The sequence below is a fragment of the Coenobita brevimanus genome, chromosome 20 (genome assembly GCF_032717465.1).
Source record: "Coenobita brevimanus isolate Jiangsu-jjx chromosome 20, ASM3271746v2, whole genome shotgun sequence".
Taxonomy (NCBI): Eukaryota; Metazoa; Arthropoda; class Malacostraca; order Decapoda; family Coenobitidae; genus Coenobita; species Coenobita brevimanus.
Window position 1 is genome coordinate 12,647,612 of NC_136973.1, and position 13,989 is coordinate 12,661,600.

The window sequence follows — 13,989 nt, forward strand, 5'->3', positions numbered from 1 at the left end:
TGGCATAAATCTTTAATTTCCAAACTGCCCTCCTACGGTTTCTATCCTTCTATCTGTGCCTTCATCGTTAGTTTCCTTTCTGGTCGTTCTATAGCCGCTGTTGTAGACGGCCATCGTTCTTCTTCTAGATCTATCAACAGTGGTGTTCCTCAGGGCTCTGTCCTATCACCAACTCTCTTCCTTTTATTCATCAATGATCTTCTAAGCTGTACATCTAACCCTATCCACTCATACGCTGATGACTCCACCCTTCACCTTTCCATTCGGTTCCCGCAACGCCCATCTCAACAGTTACTTCAACAAACAAGGGATGAGGCTATGGCACACCTAATGTCTGACTTGGCTCGTATCTCTGACTGGGGTAAAAATAATATGGTTGTCTTTAATGCATCTAAGACTCAGTTCTTACACCTATCAACCCGACAAAATCTTCCACAGGTATACCCATTAATGTTTAATAATATTCAGCTTAATCCTGCATCATCCTTGAACATGCTTGGGGTTTCATTTACTCGGGACTTATCTTGGAAAAATCATATTACATCTCTTGTAAAATCTGCTTCCAAGAGATTGGGTGTGCTAAGCCGACTCCGCTCTTTCTTTACCCCTGCACAATTGTTGACTCTATACAGGGGTTTTATCCACCCCTGTGTGGAGTACAACTCTCATGTGTGGGGAGGCTCCCCACATACAGCTCTTCTCAATAGGGTGGAGTCAAAGGCTTTTCGTCTCATTAACTCTCTCCCTCTTACTGACTCCCTTCAACCTCTGTCTCTTTGCCGCTCTGTTGCATCTTTATCTCTTTTCTATCGCTACTTTAATGGTCACTGCTCCTCTGAACTGTCTGCTTGCATTCCTCCACCTCTACGACGGGCGCGTAGCACCCGTCTGGCAGCAAACTCTCATCCCTTTTCTGTCCAATTCTCTAATGCAAGAGTTAACCGTTACTCCCAGTCTTTCATTTATGCAACAGGTCAGCTCTGGAACTGTCTCCCTCTGTCTGTATTTTCTGCTGCCTATGATCTCCAGTCTTTCAAACGCAGTGTGTCCAGGCATCTCAAAATGATCGGATCTTGAATTTGGCTCTCTATTGTATTTTGTTTTTCTCTTGGAGGGAACTGTTACTGCGGGCTCATGGCCTTTGGTTCCTTCTTCCTCGCATTAAAAAAAAAAAAAAAAAAAAAAAAAACTACCTATTATGTAATGTGTTATGATATTTTAGTGTCCTGACATCGCTACGCACTTGCTGTAGTGGTAGAGGGACGCAAGAAGGCAGTTCAAAGAAGCAGTGATCGTTAATGCAGTGACAGAAATTAGATAAAGATGCAACGCAGCAGTGATGAGACATAGCTTGAAGGGAGCCAATAAGAGGAAGAGAGTTAATGAGATAAAAAGTCTCTGACTCCACCTTACTGAGAATATCTGACTGTGGGGAGCCTTCCCACACATCAGTCTCTGGCAACTTCCCTATTCAGTCCCTTATCCTTGAGGTCACACTCTATGCCCTTGTCCCAGGTCTATTTCAGTTTGCCTCACACAACCCTACCCCAACGTTAATACTTCTCACTTTCTGCACCAAACTACATTCCCCATCCTCTCCACATGCCCAAACCATCTCAATCTACCTTTCCTCATCACAAAACCAATACACTCCAGTCCCATCTTTCCTCTTAACTCTTCCATCGTAAACCAAGCCCCCCTAGGCCTCACATTCCAGGATATATCAGTTGATGAAATTTTAATGTCATGAGAAAGTCAGAAGGGGGAAGTGATGGAGGAACAGCACTGGAATAATCTAACGCAGAATTGGACCAGAGAGTCTGAGTGAAGAGTTCTGCTTTACCAGGAGAAGAAACATATACAAAGCCATCAGAGTGGAAATGAAGAGGGAAGGATGATGAAGTAAAATTGTTTGAGGCAAAGCTATCAGAAGGAGCAGGAAGAATTTCAGTCACAGAACTCAGAGCATTTAGTACAAACGAAATTACTTTTAGTAGTGCAAAAGACACACTTAGCACAGTTCTGAGCAGAGACATACTTGATGTCTGGGTTAATATAGCAAGATCATAACTCCATACTGGTCTACATATCTCAAAGCTGGAGTGGTGGTGCTCAGGCCCCTCCTTTTCTAGGCCAAATTTGGCAACATCCACACAACTGGTACTGTAAACTAGGGGAAATACATCATATCTCTCCACTTACGACAGAAATAGAGGGAATGGACTGTAAGTCTGATCAGGAGAATGTATGCGGGGAAGGCAGAGATAGAGAAGGGAAAGGGAGATCACAGATAAGATGGAGCAAATAGTGTGCCACTACAGAGGGGAATCCTGATGTTACAGGACAATGGAATATGCTGTTTGTGGCCAACCCCTCTGGAATGAAGAGGTTTGGCTATAGACAGACAGATTCACAGATATCATCACTGGATGCAAACCATCACTCATAGAACACCTGCTAAAAGAAACACAATATGTACATAACAACTCCCAATGTCCACGTTACTAAAGCAAGCAAGACTTCACTGCATGTCACTTTTGTCCCCCTTTCCTTTTTTTCCTGTTAATTACACAGTAAATTACAGAAACACTGCAAATTAATATTTCAATGCCACCTATAAAGCCGATTTCCAGTTCCTCCAATTTATGCCACACAGTAAGGACAAAGATGTGATATTTTTTAACCTCCCCTTGACATATAATGAGGGCTGCCTTTTCTGTACCCTCAGCAACAATAACCAGTTACCTCCAATCAGTACACAAAACAAAATCCATAAGTGGCAATTCAATGAAAAGCAAAACATATGCCAAAAGAGGGTGGAAGTGAGCACAAGTTTACAGTGAGATGATGGGGAAGAGAGAATGGATGCTGCTGTTGTTGTTGCTTAACCCCAGTCAGTCTGGCTGAGCAGACCTGCCAACCATATGCAAGCAACTGTCCTTTTGGGAGCATCCTACAGGTATAGTAAAGTATGTACACCATGCAGGAAACCAGCATCCCCTTATGGTGGACAGCACTTCCCTGGGGTTGGGACAGAATCGTTCCCACAACGAGGTGCAGGGAAATAGGAGGTTTGTCTTTTTGATGGATGCTGCAGCTGCTTCAAATGGGTTCACAGCACCACAATGTGTGGGTTCCTCTTCAGCACTAGACAGAAAGGTGATGGACAACACTGGTCCATGGAACATATGCACAGAGCTGCCAATTTCTAGCTTACAGTATGTCTGTGTTATTTGAGAGGAGCATGTGGAGTCACATAGAGAGACAGACTGACAAAAGAGGATGTGAAGGAGCGCTGTGGTGTGATGTGGATGTGATAGGAAGCGTTAGGAGAAACACATTAAGGTGGTTTGGGCATATGGAGAGGATGGAGAGTGAGAGACTGACATGAAGAGTGTATATGAGTGAGCTGGAGGGGGAGAGAAGGAGGGGGAGGCCAAGGATGAAATGGAGGGATGGCATGGAGAGGTTTATAAAGGAGGGGGGTGTGAGCTGGAAGAAGGGCAGTGAAACGGTGGGGGACAGGGCAACGTGGAGGCAATTTGTTTGTGGCCACCCCGTACGGGATTAAGGTGTCTAGCAATAGATAGATAGACAGACAGATAGTCTGTAACACCAATCAACCACTGAGTCATAAGAGAAACAAAGTAAATAGACAGATGCAGCCAGCATGGAAACTGGCGAGTGACCAGCTGACAGTGGGACAACCCGACAATGACAATCAACAGAAAACTAACACCCCTGCTATGCTCATCTCAAATACAGGTATACGGTCACCATAATCTATATACAGTAGAAGTCCAATTTACTGGCATCTATGGGATCAGGCTAGTGTCGAAAAATCAAATTTGCCGAATAATCAAAAACCCTACTCACTCAGTACCTTTTATGTACAGTAGTGCACCAACTTTCGCTACAGCAGGATTCGCGGAATCCACTTTCGCGGCATGCACCAAATATTCCCTAACTTCCACTTTCGCTTGAAAAAAATCGATTTTCGCGCACAAATTTTGGGTTTGGGACAATATTTTGAACTTTGAATTTCCTGCACCGCCCGCCCGCAACCCACCGCCATCTTGAATGACGTCATGTCAACACTCTGTCCACCCATTCCCGCCATTGTGTACGAGCGTGCTAGCTCCATTGTGTTGGATTCTCATGGTTCAATGGCCTCTACTATACCTGGTAGTGTGGGAAAAGGGCCTGGTGATGTGGGGGGAGAGCCTGGTGGTGTGGGGGGAGGGCCGGGAGGCAGTGGTGGTGATAAAAAGTGGCCGGGACATTCAAAGTCGGGAGGAAAGGCCAAGGCTAAAAGAGAGTATCGTGTTGGAGTGAAGAAATGGCGCCTTGCATACTTACCCCCAACATCCATTAAACACCTCAACCTGGTCTCTGTGGTATGTTTCTCCTCATATAATGTGTACTGTACAGTTTTTATTGTTTGTATCTCACAATGCAATGTACAATAGTGATTTGATGTACTGTATTGCAAGTGAAAATGAAAATCTGATGTTACTTTAGGATAACCGGGAACCAATTAGCCTTTTTGCCATAAAGACAATGCCCCAACTTTCGCTAATTCCACTTTCGCGCATTATTTTTGGACCCAATTAGGCGCGAAAATTGGTGCCCCACTGTATTGGTGAACACTATCATCACTACTCATATTACAAGTATGTTTGGAGAGAGTACTGTATACTGTATGATACTGTACAATACTGTAATGAATACAGTACTATACCTGAATATGAAAAACAAAGAAATTAATGAGCATATAAAAGTATAATGGCACAGTAGGCCAACAAGTTCTCAAGCACTTACCTAAACTTATAGTAGGTTAAGTACCGGGTATTTACACATGTACAATGGAAGGGGTTGATTGGAGTCTGCAACTGCTTGGAGAAGTCCCAGCAGTAGAGGGCCCTGCAACAGGCTCTAAGGACACTTTTCCCTGTTGCTGCGGCAGTAGAGCTTGAGGTTCAGAGACTGCTGTTGGTGATGAAGAGGAGGGAGCAGCAGAGGATGTAGCTTTCTTGGCAGCTTTTTTAAAGAGGTCAAATAAGGTTGCCTGCTTCACAGATGCTGCCCTTTTAGTCTGGAAGTCCCTGAACATGATGTGATACTGCATCACTTAACCACTGTTAAAATGAGATGAGCCCTCAACAAATCGTAACAATTTTTCATAGGCCTCTGCTGCTTCCTTCCAGGTGACCTTATCCTGCTCATCTTCCTCCATTCCACCATCACTTTCAACCTCCTGGACCTCCATAGCCTCAGGATTTGTCACATTCATAATTAGTTGCTCATTGGTCAGCTCTTGAACAACTGGTGTATCAGTGTCTTGCTCCACCCACTCAGCAATGTCATCATCGGTCAATGAGCTTAGGGTATGGGACTGTGGGGCACCACGAACAATTTGCATATTATTTTTTTTGTTACTTAACCTCTTGTTCCTAAAGCCACCAAACACCTCTGTGTTATCCTGTTCCTCCTGGAACATTGCACCTAGCCACAGCTTTCTCCAGCATCTTTGTAAAGTTCCTTGCTCCACATCTTGCCAGGCCAGGGCAACCATGAATAGTGCATCTTTGATGGTGAACTGCTTTTGGAATTCATGCACTGGAAGTGTGGAATTCAACGGCTGTCCAGCAAAAGCAACACAGTAAGAAGTCTTGATTTTCTGGATGACTCCCTGGTCCACTGACTGAATTAATGATGTCACACTGGGGGCAGACTCACAACAAAAATGTTCCCACTCACTAATTCACTGGCAGGAGGATGAGCCCTGCAGTTGTCCAGATGGAGGATGACCTTAGAGTCAGTAGGCAAACCCTCTTTCGACAAATTAGTTTTCACTGATGGAACAAAGTGGTGGTGGAACCAGTACGAAAAAGCTGCTGCAGTCATCCAGGCATTTCCTTGTGCATCATACCAAACTGGTAAATGCTGGACATTTTTCAATGCTCTCGGGTGCTTATATTTCCCCATGATAAAAAGCTTCAGCTTGTGTGTTCCTGAGGCATTTGAACACATTAACATCGTTAATCATTCCTTGTTCCGTTTAAATCCTTTGGCTGCCTTTTCCCCTGCCCCTGCTAGAGTCTTTTCAGGGATGCTCTTATAAAAAATGCCTGTCTCATCAGCGTTATATATCTGGCAAGGCTGAAGCTCATGGTCTTTTATGAGATTACAGAAAGTCTCACCATACTTCTCGGCGGCATTAGCATCGGCAAACATTGATTCACCACTCACATTCAGCTTCCTGATGCCACGCCAACTCTTGAAATTTCTCAGCCACCCATCAAAGAAACCACATGGTTCTGTTATCTTCACCTCAGCATAGAACATTTTGGCTTTTTCTATGATGAGAGGCCCCGAAACAGGCTTCCCTTCTGAACACTGTGCCACAAACCACCTATGCAGCACTTCATCCAGTTCACTTAACTTTGCTTTTTTCACTGCTTTCCTCTGGGTTATACCGGGGGCCTAAGAAACAAATTTAAACAGATTGTTCTTTTGTTTCTTAATATCGTAGATGGTAGAGGAGCTTACATTGAACTCCTCCATTATCCACTTCCTACTCATACCAGCCTCTAATTTTTTCAACAGCTCAATTTTCTGGGCAATAGACAACACCTTATGCGTACGCTTCTTGCTAACACCAGTTAACTTTCCACTCATGGAGGCCATTTTCAAAGCACGCAGATGGTTACAATGTTCACAACACATGGCTGGTCCACTTGGATGCTACAAAGCTCCACTATGATGTTATGGTGTTTACAACACACTTGAATAGAAATCTCAGATATATTACGGTACAAAGTTCACAAAGCACACGCACGAATCGAGAGAAGTCGGCAGCAGCACGGTAACAACTCAGAAGAATGGCGGAAGAATGACGAAACAAATTCTCTTTCTCATGCTAGATCACTACACGATTGTCCTCTCTTTATGCTATGGGAGAAAGAGCTTGCCTCTGAGCTTCACGGCAGTGGTAGACTCGTTCTGTCACTTCCACCATCTCACTCACTAAGGTGGGTAGCTAGCTGGCAGGCCTCATGGAAAATTTCAAGACTGACGAAAAAAATTGGAATATATGCTGAACAATCAGAGACTTTTGTAAATGAGACTATTTCTCAAAACTGCCGAAATGTCGGATTTGCTGGAAAATTGGATGATGAATAATTGGACTTTTACTGTACCCTCTACACCTTATTACAGTCACATCCAGAAAAAAACTACCCAAGAATGACACTACACCAACATTCCATCACCAGCACAGGCAATTCCACACTAGAACCTCTACCACACTCAGATAACTATAATACCATCAATAACCCTGTACCCAGCTTTCTACTCAATGCAAAACTTTCATCTACAAAATAGCTTGCAAACACAATTTCAAAAAGTCAAATAAAGTGTATCTCAGTAGACTAGACTGTAAAGTGGCAATGCCCATCCTCACTCCATACAAACACATACTATACAAGGAAATACTACGGACAATATATGTACAAAATATAAAACCTCCACTATCTGACGTAATAGAACCAAAGACACGTCCAGAAAGTGGTCCTGTCCAGATAGTGGGCACCAGCCTCCTGGACTGGTACTTATAGACCCTGACCCAGCCTAACTTTGAAAGCCACCTAAAAAACTCCCTACCGGACATGCATAGCACCTATTTAAACCTATTTAAGACCCTATTCACACCAATAATGGTCATAAAGCATGAAATAAATGAAATGGAACCAAAGAATGAGGAATTAGAAGTGACTGTACCTCAGCCAGGGTACTTACATCACGTTTGTGGCTGCCTTTCTAAGGTTTTGGCATTGGTGAAAATGCTCTTCCAGCACGTACAGTAATCCAGTGTTGTGCTGCACTTAATTCTTTGCACTGTGAGTTATAATTGTTTAACACTGAACATTGTTCTTAACTGCACCACTGCAGTTCTAACCGCCAGATAAACTGCCAATTTGCACTCTACAGTTGATCCTTTGCATTCTAAGTTCAAATTTCTTAACACTGCACAACACTGTAAATTCCCATGTGGTCTAGAGGTGAGGTATTGCAGTATATTCACTGTTTATTCACAAAAAACGAGCACGTGTGGCTTCCAGTGTCTATTTACAATCGAAGTTAGAGAGTAACTGTTGATGTCGGAGAAACAGAGTTGCCAGATCGCAACGGCCACATTACCAATCTCCTCAACTTTCATTACCAAATTTAACTTTTCATTACCAAATTTGTAAAGCTAGCATTTATTCTTCACTAATTATATATACAAGTGGAAATACATGTAATCACTCTCCTTATAATTAACACCATGTTGATTATTTTCACGCTATGTAGGGTAGCAGATTAATCAGAGAGAGCAAACAATCCACCATCTCCCTCCTGTGTATCCTCATACATGTGAAAAATCCGATGGTAATGCATTAATCTGATTCATTACGAAACAAATTTTTCATTACCAAATAGGCCCACATTTGGTAATGAAAAATAACAAACGGCAACCCTGACAGGGACGGGGGGAGGGGGGAGGAAGGAAAAAGTGAAGGGGCCATGGTGTAAGCAGCTGTTTGGCGCCGCGTGGCAAGTTCAAATTACAGGTGGGAAAAAATTCGGATTTTGGGGGGGATTTTTTTGGGATTTTTTTCTTTTTTGGGCCATTTTCGGATCCGATGGTCCAGGCCCACAATGTCCAGTAAGTGGGGATGTCCGGAAAGTGGGCGTCCGGAAAGTAGAGGGATTACTGTACACACAATACACAATGTCCTATTGTTAGCCAATCACTCAACTAGAGAGCACAACACATCCCAAGTGGGCTGGACTTACTGTCATTAGCTATCACCATGTTACAAGTCTGTTCTGTGTGAGCAGATCATGTGAGTACTGTATTTAAAACAATTAACAGCTACAGTAATACACAAAGAATGCCAAACTTTTAGTACAACTGCACTGGCTAATTGTTCACTATAGTATTATAATTCTCACAATATAATGCAGTATCTCTTACCAAATAAACTTCAAAGCTGAGGTCTCTGTCTTCTATCAATGTAGTGTCTCGCAGCAAAGCATTAACTTGTGACTTGCTGACTGTAAAACAGAAAATAATACTATGTACAAAACAACATATACTGTAGAACAGACAGAAGCAATTAAGAATACCAAAACAAATCACTCATCAGTTTCCTGATGACACTGACAGCTTATCTAAAAAGTTGCAACAGGCTTCAAGTTATGATTTTCTGTCATCTGTAATCTTTCAATCTATTTCAGTAAATAAACTTTTCTTTCTTGTAATATTATCTCATTATACATGGTCTGCTCAGAAAGTATCTGACCTTAGGCTCTAAAATAATAAACAGCTAACCTGTTGAGCTAGGGCACTAATCCCCCTCAAAGTAGGCCCTTTCTGACTTCACACATGTAGCCCAGCATTCTTCCCACTGCCTGAAACATTTTTCAAAGTTGGTTTTTGGTACTTCCAGCAGGTGCTTCGTCACATTCATCATGATCTCTTCTCTTGGATGAACGTTGCTCAAGACATGTTGGAGTTTGCAAAACACGATCTAAACTTTCTGAAGACTGTTATCACTGGAGACGAGATTTGGGTATACAGGTACAACCCAGAAACCACAGCACAGTTATCCCAGTGGAAGCATGCAGAGTTGCATCAAACAAAAAAGGGTACGACAGGTCTGCACCAAGATGAAATGCATGTTGACACTTTTTTCAATTACCGTGGTGTTGTGCATCACACATATGCACCAAGTCAGACTGCGAACGAACATTACCACCTCAATGTTATCTGTCGTCTTCGTGATGCACTTTGGCAGAAGGAACCTGACCTTTGGAAAGTGGCAAGTTGGAAGTTGCACCATGACAACACCCCAGCCCATTCTTCTCAACTGATTCAGGAATTTTTGGCCAAGCACAACATTCTGCAGGTCCAGCTGGCTCCGTACTCACCAGACATAGCTGTGTGACTTCTGGTTTTTCCCCAAACTCAAAACTCTGCTGATGGGTTCCCAACTTGAGACAAGAGAAGAGATCATGACGAATGTGACGAAGCACCTGCAGGAGAGACCGAAAACTGACTCAGAAAAATGTTTCAGGCAGTGGAAAGAATGATGGGCTATGTGTGTCAAGTCACAAGGGACCAACTTTGAGGGAGATTAGTGTCCTAGCTCAACAGGTTAGCTATTTTTGTTTTTTGAGCCTAAGGTTGGATACTTTCTAAAGAGACCCCATGGACCTAATTCTCCTCATCTCAAATGTATTATACAGGGCACTGATAATTTTCTTTCACTCTTCACTCATGATCAATCATGCTCAGGTACATCATAGCTCCTATTCATCCATCCATCCATCACCAAATTCTATGTTGCCCTACGAGAAGCATAGGAGCCCATGATTTGGGACGTTAGCCCTGACATTTAAGATGAGTGTGACCAGCCTCACTCATCCCTGAATGGCATTACGTGGGTAGTAAATCCCAACCATCCATTGGATATAAACCTGCACAGGCTCCATCCAATTGGAGTTCCTTAGTTACCCACCAAACCACCCGGCACCTTACTCTGGTTATATGGTTACGACCCAGTGTGTAAATGGTTGCTTGGTGCACAGGAAATCAACTGGCTTGTCACTCAGTGTAGAGTCACTCACAGACAGAAGGAAGAGGAACGAATGCAGGAAAGAAAGACAGAGGAGGAAGGAATGGAAAGAAGGATGGGAGAGAGAAAAGGGCAGTCACCTGAGAGCAGCACTACACCTAGTGAGTGGATAAGTTGTTTTGGCAGGGGAGGACAGATGGATATGGAGGTGTTGATGTGATGGTTGTGGACAAATGGGTGGAATATGTCATGAATGTTTTGAGAGTAAGCGATAGGATATTGGTAGCGAAAATTCTGTTGGGTAGAAGAGTAGCTGTGATTATATCGGCATATCCACCACAGGCAGGATTGGATGAAGCAGAGAAAGATAGATTTTGGGATGATTTAATATGTGTAGTGGGTGGTTTGCGGGATGATGAGATAGTGATTTTGGGAGGGGACTTAAAATGGTCATGTAGGTGAAGCAGCACAAGGTTATCAAGGAGTGCATGGGGGATGTGCGTATGGTCTAAGGAATGCAGAAGGGGAAGGGATACCCGAGTTTGGGGAGGCAACGGATATCATTGTGTGCAACACATATTTTAGGAAAAGAGACAGTAGGTTAATTATGTATGAGTCTGGGGGAAATAGCAGTCTGATAGATTATTTTCTGGTTAGGAGGGCTGATAGGAGGTTAGTGAGGGATGTTAAAGTTATAGGAAGTGAGGAGTGTGTGCAGCAGCACAAACTATTGATTTGTGATATGGTGCTTAAAGAACAAGTGATGAAAAAGAGGATTTATGTACCTAGAAGGAAAATATGGAAGCTGAAAAACCAAGTAGTAACGGATGCCTTCTATAGCGTGTTGAGGAGAGTGGTGGCTGAACAGGGAGCTGTAGACAGAGGCGTTAATGAACAGTACAGAGCCCTCAAGAACAATTTCTTGAGAGTTACTGAAGTAACATGCGATTGGACAAGAGGACCACCAAGACATAATGCAACTTGGTGGTGGGATGAGGGTGTAGAAGCTGCAGTTATGGAGAAAAGAAGGCTTTTCCGGGAATGGAAGAAGGTAGGTAGCAATGAGGAATATTTGGCTGCCAAGCGCAGGGCTAAAAGAGAGGTATACAGGGCAAAGTCTGAGTCACAGAGACTATTACTTGACAACCTAAATCATGGGCAAAGGAAAAATATGATATTTAGGGTGGCAGGTCAAGTGAAAAGGGATAATCGGGATATTATAGGTGAGCAGTGTGTGAAGAATGATGAAGGAAGGGTAGTGGTGAACAGTGAGGATATTAGAGATCCATGGAGAGAGCATTATAACCGGTTGTTGAATGAGGAGTTTGACTGGGACAGGGAAGGTTTGGAGCCAGCAGATCCTGTGTCTGGCCCTTGGCCTTTGATTGATACTGCTACTGTGAGTGAGGCAATAGGCAGGATGAGGGTGGGGAAGGCAGCAAGTGTGTCTGGGTTGACTGCCGAAATGTTGAAGGCCTCAGGTGATATAGGGGTGAGTTTAGTCAGTGACCTGATAAATAGGATTATTTATGAGTGTGTTGTCCCAGATGATTGGCTGAAGAGTGTAATTGTAAATGTGTATAAAGGGAAGGGTGATGCCCTGGAAAGAGGAAATTATAGAGGTATAAAGCTTTTAGATCAAATAATGAAGGTAATGGAGAGAGTTTTAGAAGGTATGATTAGAGAAAGAGTGAATATTGATGAGATGCAGTTTGGGTTTATGCCAGGTAGGGGGACCACTGATGCTATATTCATTGTTCGACAGCTTCAGGAAAAATATATTGGAAGGAGAAGGGATCTTTATTTTGTTTTTGTTGATTTGGAAAAGGCCTTTGACAGAGTCCCTAGAGAGGTGGTGAAGTGGGCAATGAGAAAGCTTGGCTTGGAGGAGTGGCTGGTTAGGGTGGTTATGGCAATGTATGTGGGTGCTCACACCCAGGTAAGAGTGAATGGAGATTTGAGTGATGAGTTTTCTGTGAATGCTGGTGTGCATCAGGGGTCAGTCTTGAGTCCAATGTTGTTTATCATGGTACTTGAAGCCCTTTCACGTGACTTTAGAAACGGACTCCCGTGGGAGTTGTTTTATGCTGATGATTTGGTGTTGATTGCAGAGAACGAAAGGGAGGCGGAGGAAAGGTTTAGGAAGTGGAGAGATGGTATGGGGCACAAGGGTTTAAGGGTAAATGCAGATAAAACAAAAGTGATGATATCTAGGGTTGGTGGCGGTACTGTCAAAGACAAGGGAGAGTGGCCATGTGCAGTTTGCCACAAGGGCGTAAGAAGTAATCTTGTGCGGTGTGTGTGATAAATGGGTGCACAAGAGATGTAGTGGTATCAGAGGTCGACTGCGAGATAATGCTGATTTTATGTGTACGGTGTGTCGGGGTGAGCAGGTGGAGATTGTCAGACACGAAAGGACTGAACTTGCTGGTGAATCTCTTGAGTGTGTGGAAGAGTGTGTTATCTGGGAGACATGTTGTGTGCTGGAGGTGGGGCTGGAGCTAGCTCTGTGGCTAGGGTGAGAAGTGGTTGGAAGAAGTTCAGGGAGCTCTTGCCTCTCCTGACATTGAGAGGACTCTCCGTACGTGCTAAGAGGTCTTTGTATGCAGCATGTGTTAAGAGTGTAATGCTGTATGGTAGTGAGACCTGGGCAGTGAAGGAGGAAGATATTCGCCGGCTCAGATGTACAGAAATGACAATGATTAGGTGGATGTGCAGTACGTCCCTGCGTCCAAGGCCTGGAGGGGCTGGGTTTACGATGGAATTTGAGAGGTAGGATGGGACTAGAGTGTATTGGTGTTGTGATGAGGAGCGGTAGATTGAGATGGTTTGGACATGTGGAGAGGATGGGGGATGATAATTGGGTGAGGAAGGTGAGAAGTGTTAATAATGGGGGTGGGGTTATGAGGGGTAGACCAAGAAAGACATGGGACGAGGTCATTAAGTGTGACCTCAGGGTTAAAGGACTGAACAGGGAGGCTGCAATGGATCGTGCAGCATGGGGAGCCGCCATTAGGTGACCAAGGCCGACACATGCAAGCATGTTGGAGCCTTTAAAAATGAAAACGAAAACGAAAACTCTCCGTATTCCTCCACTTTTTCCTTCTGGCTTGGATTGCTGGTGGAGAAGAGAGAGAAATTGAGGAGATGGAAGGAGCACTTTGAGGATTTGTTGAATGTAGAGAGTGAGAGCAGTGTGAGTATAAGTGGTTGGGGAATGGCTTGGAGAAGAAGAGATGAGAGGAGGGAGGAAGAGATCAGTAGGGCGGAAGTAGTGGAAGCGAGATTAAACTGGGAAAGGCCCCAGGAATTGATGGAGTGTATGGTGAAATGCTTAGGTATGGGGGTGAGATTGTTGTGGAGT

The 13,989-nt window shown here is 43.7% G+C and overlaps 1 protein-coding gene across 1 annotated transcript in view; it reads right to left on the reverse strand.

Annotated features, from left to right (window-relative positions):
- LOC145391976 (CDAN1-interacting nuclease 1) overlaps positions 1-13,989 on the reverse strand; it is a 186,816-nt gene that overhangs the window by 108,933 nt on the left and 63,894 nt on the right. Inside the window, exon 5 of the mRNA XM_080266488.1 lies at positions 9,023-9,102. Coding sequence (XP_080122614.1) covers positions 9,023-9,102 — 80 coding nt within the window. The remainder of the gene's footprint in view (positions 1-9,022; positions 9,103-13,989) is intronic.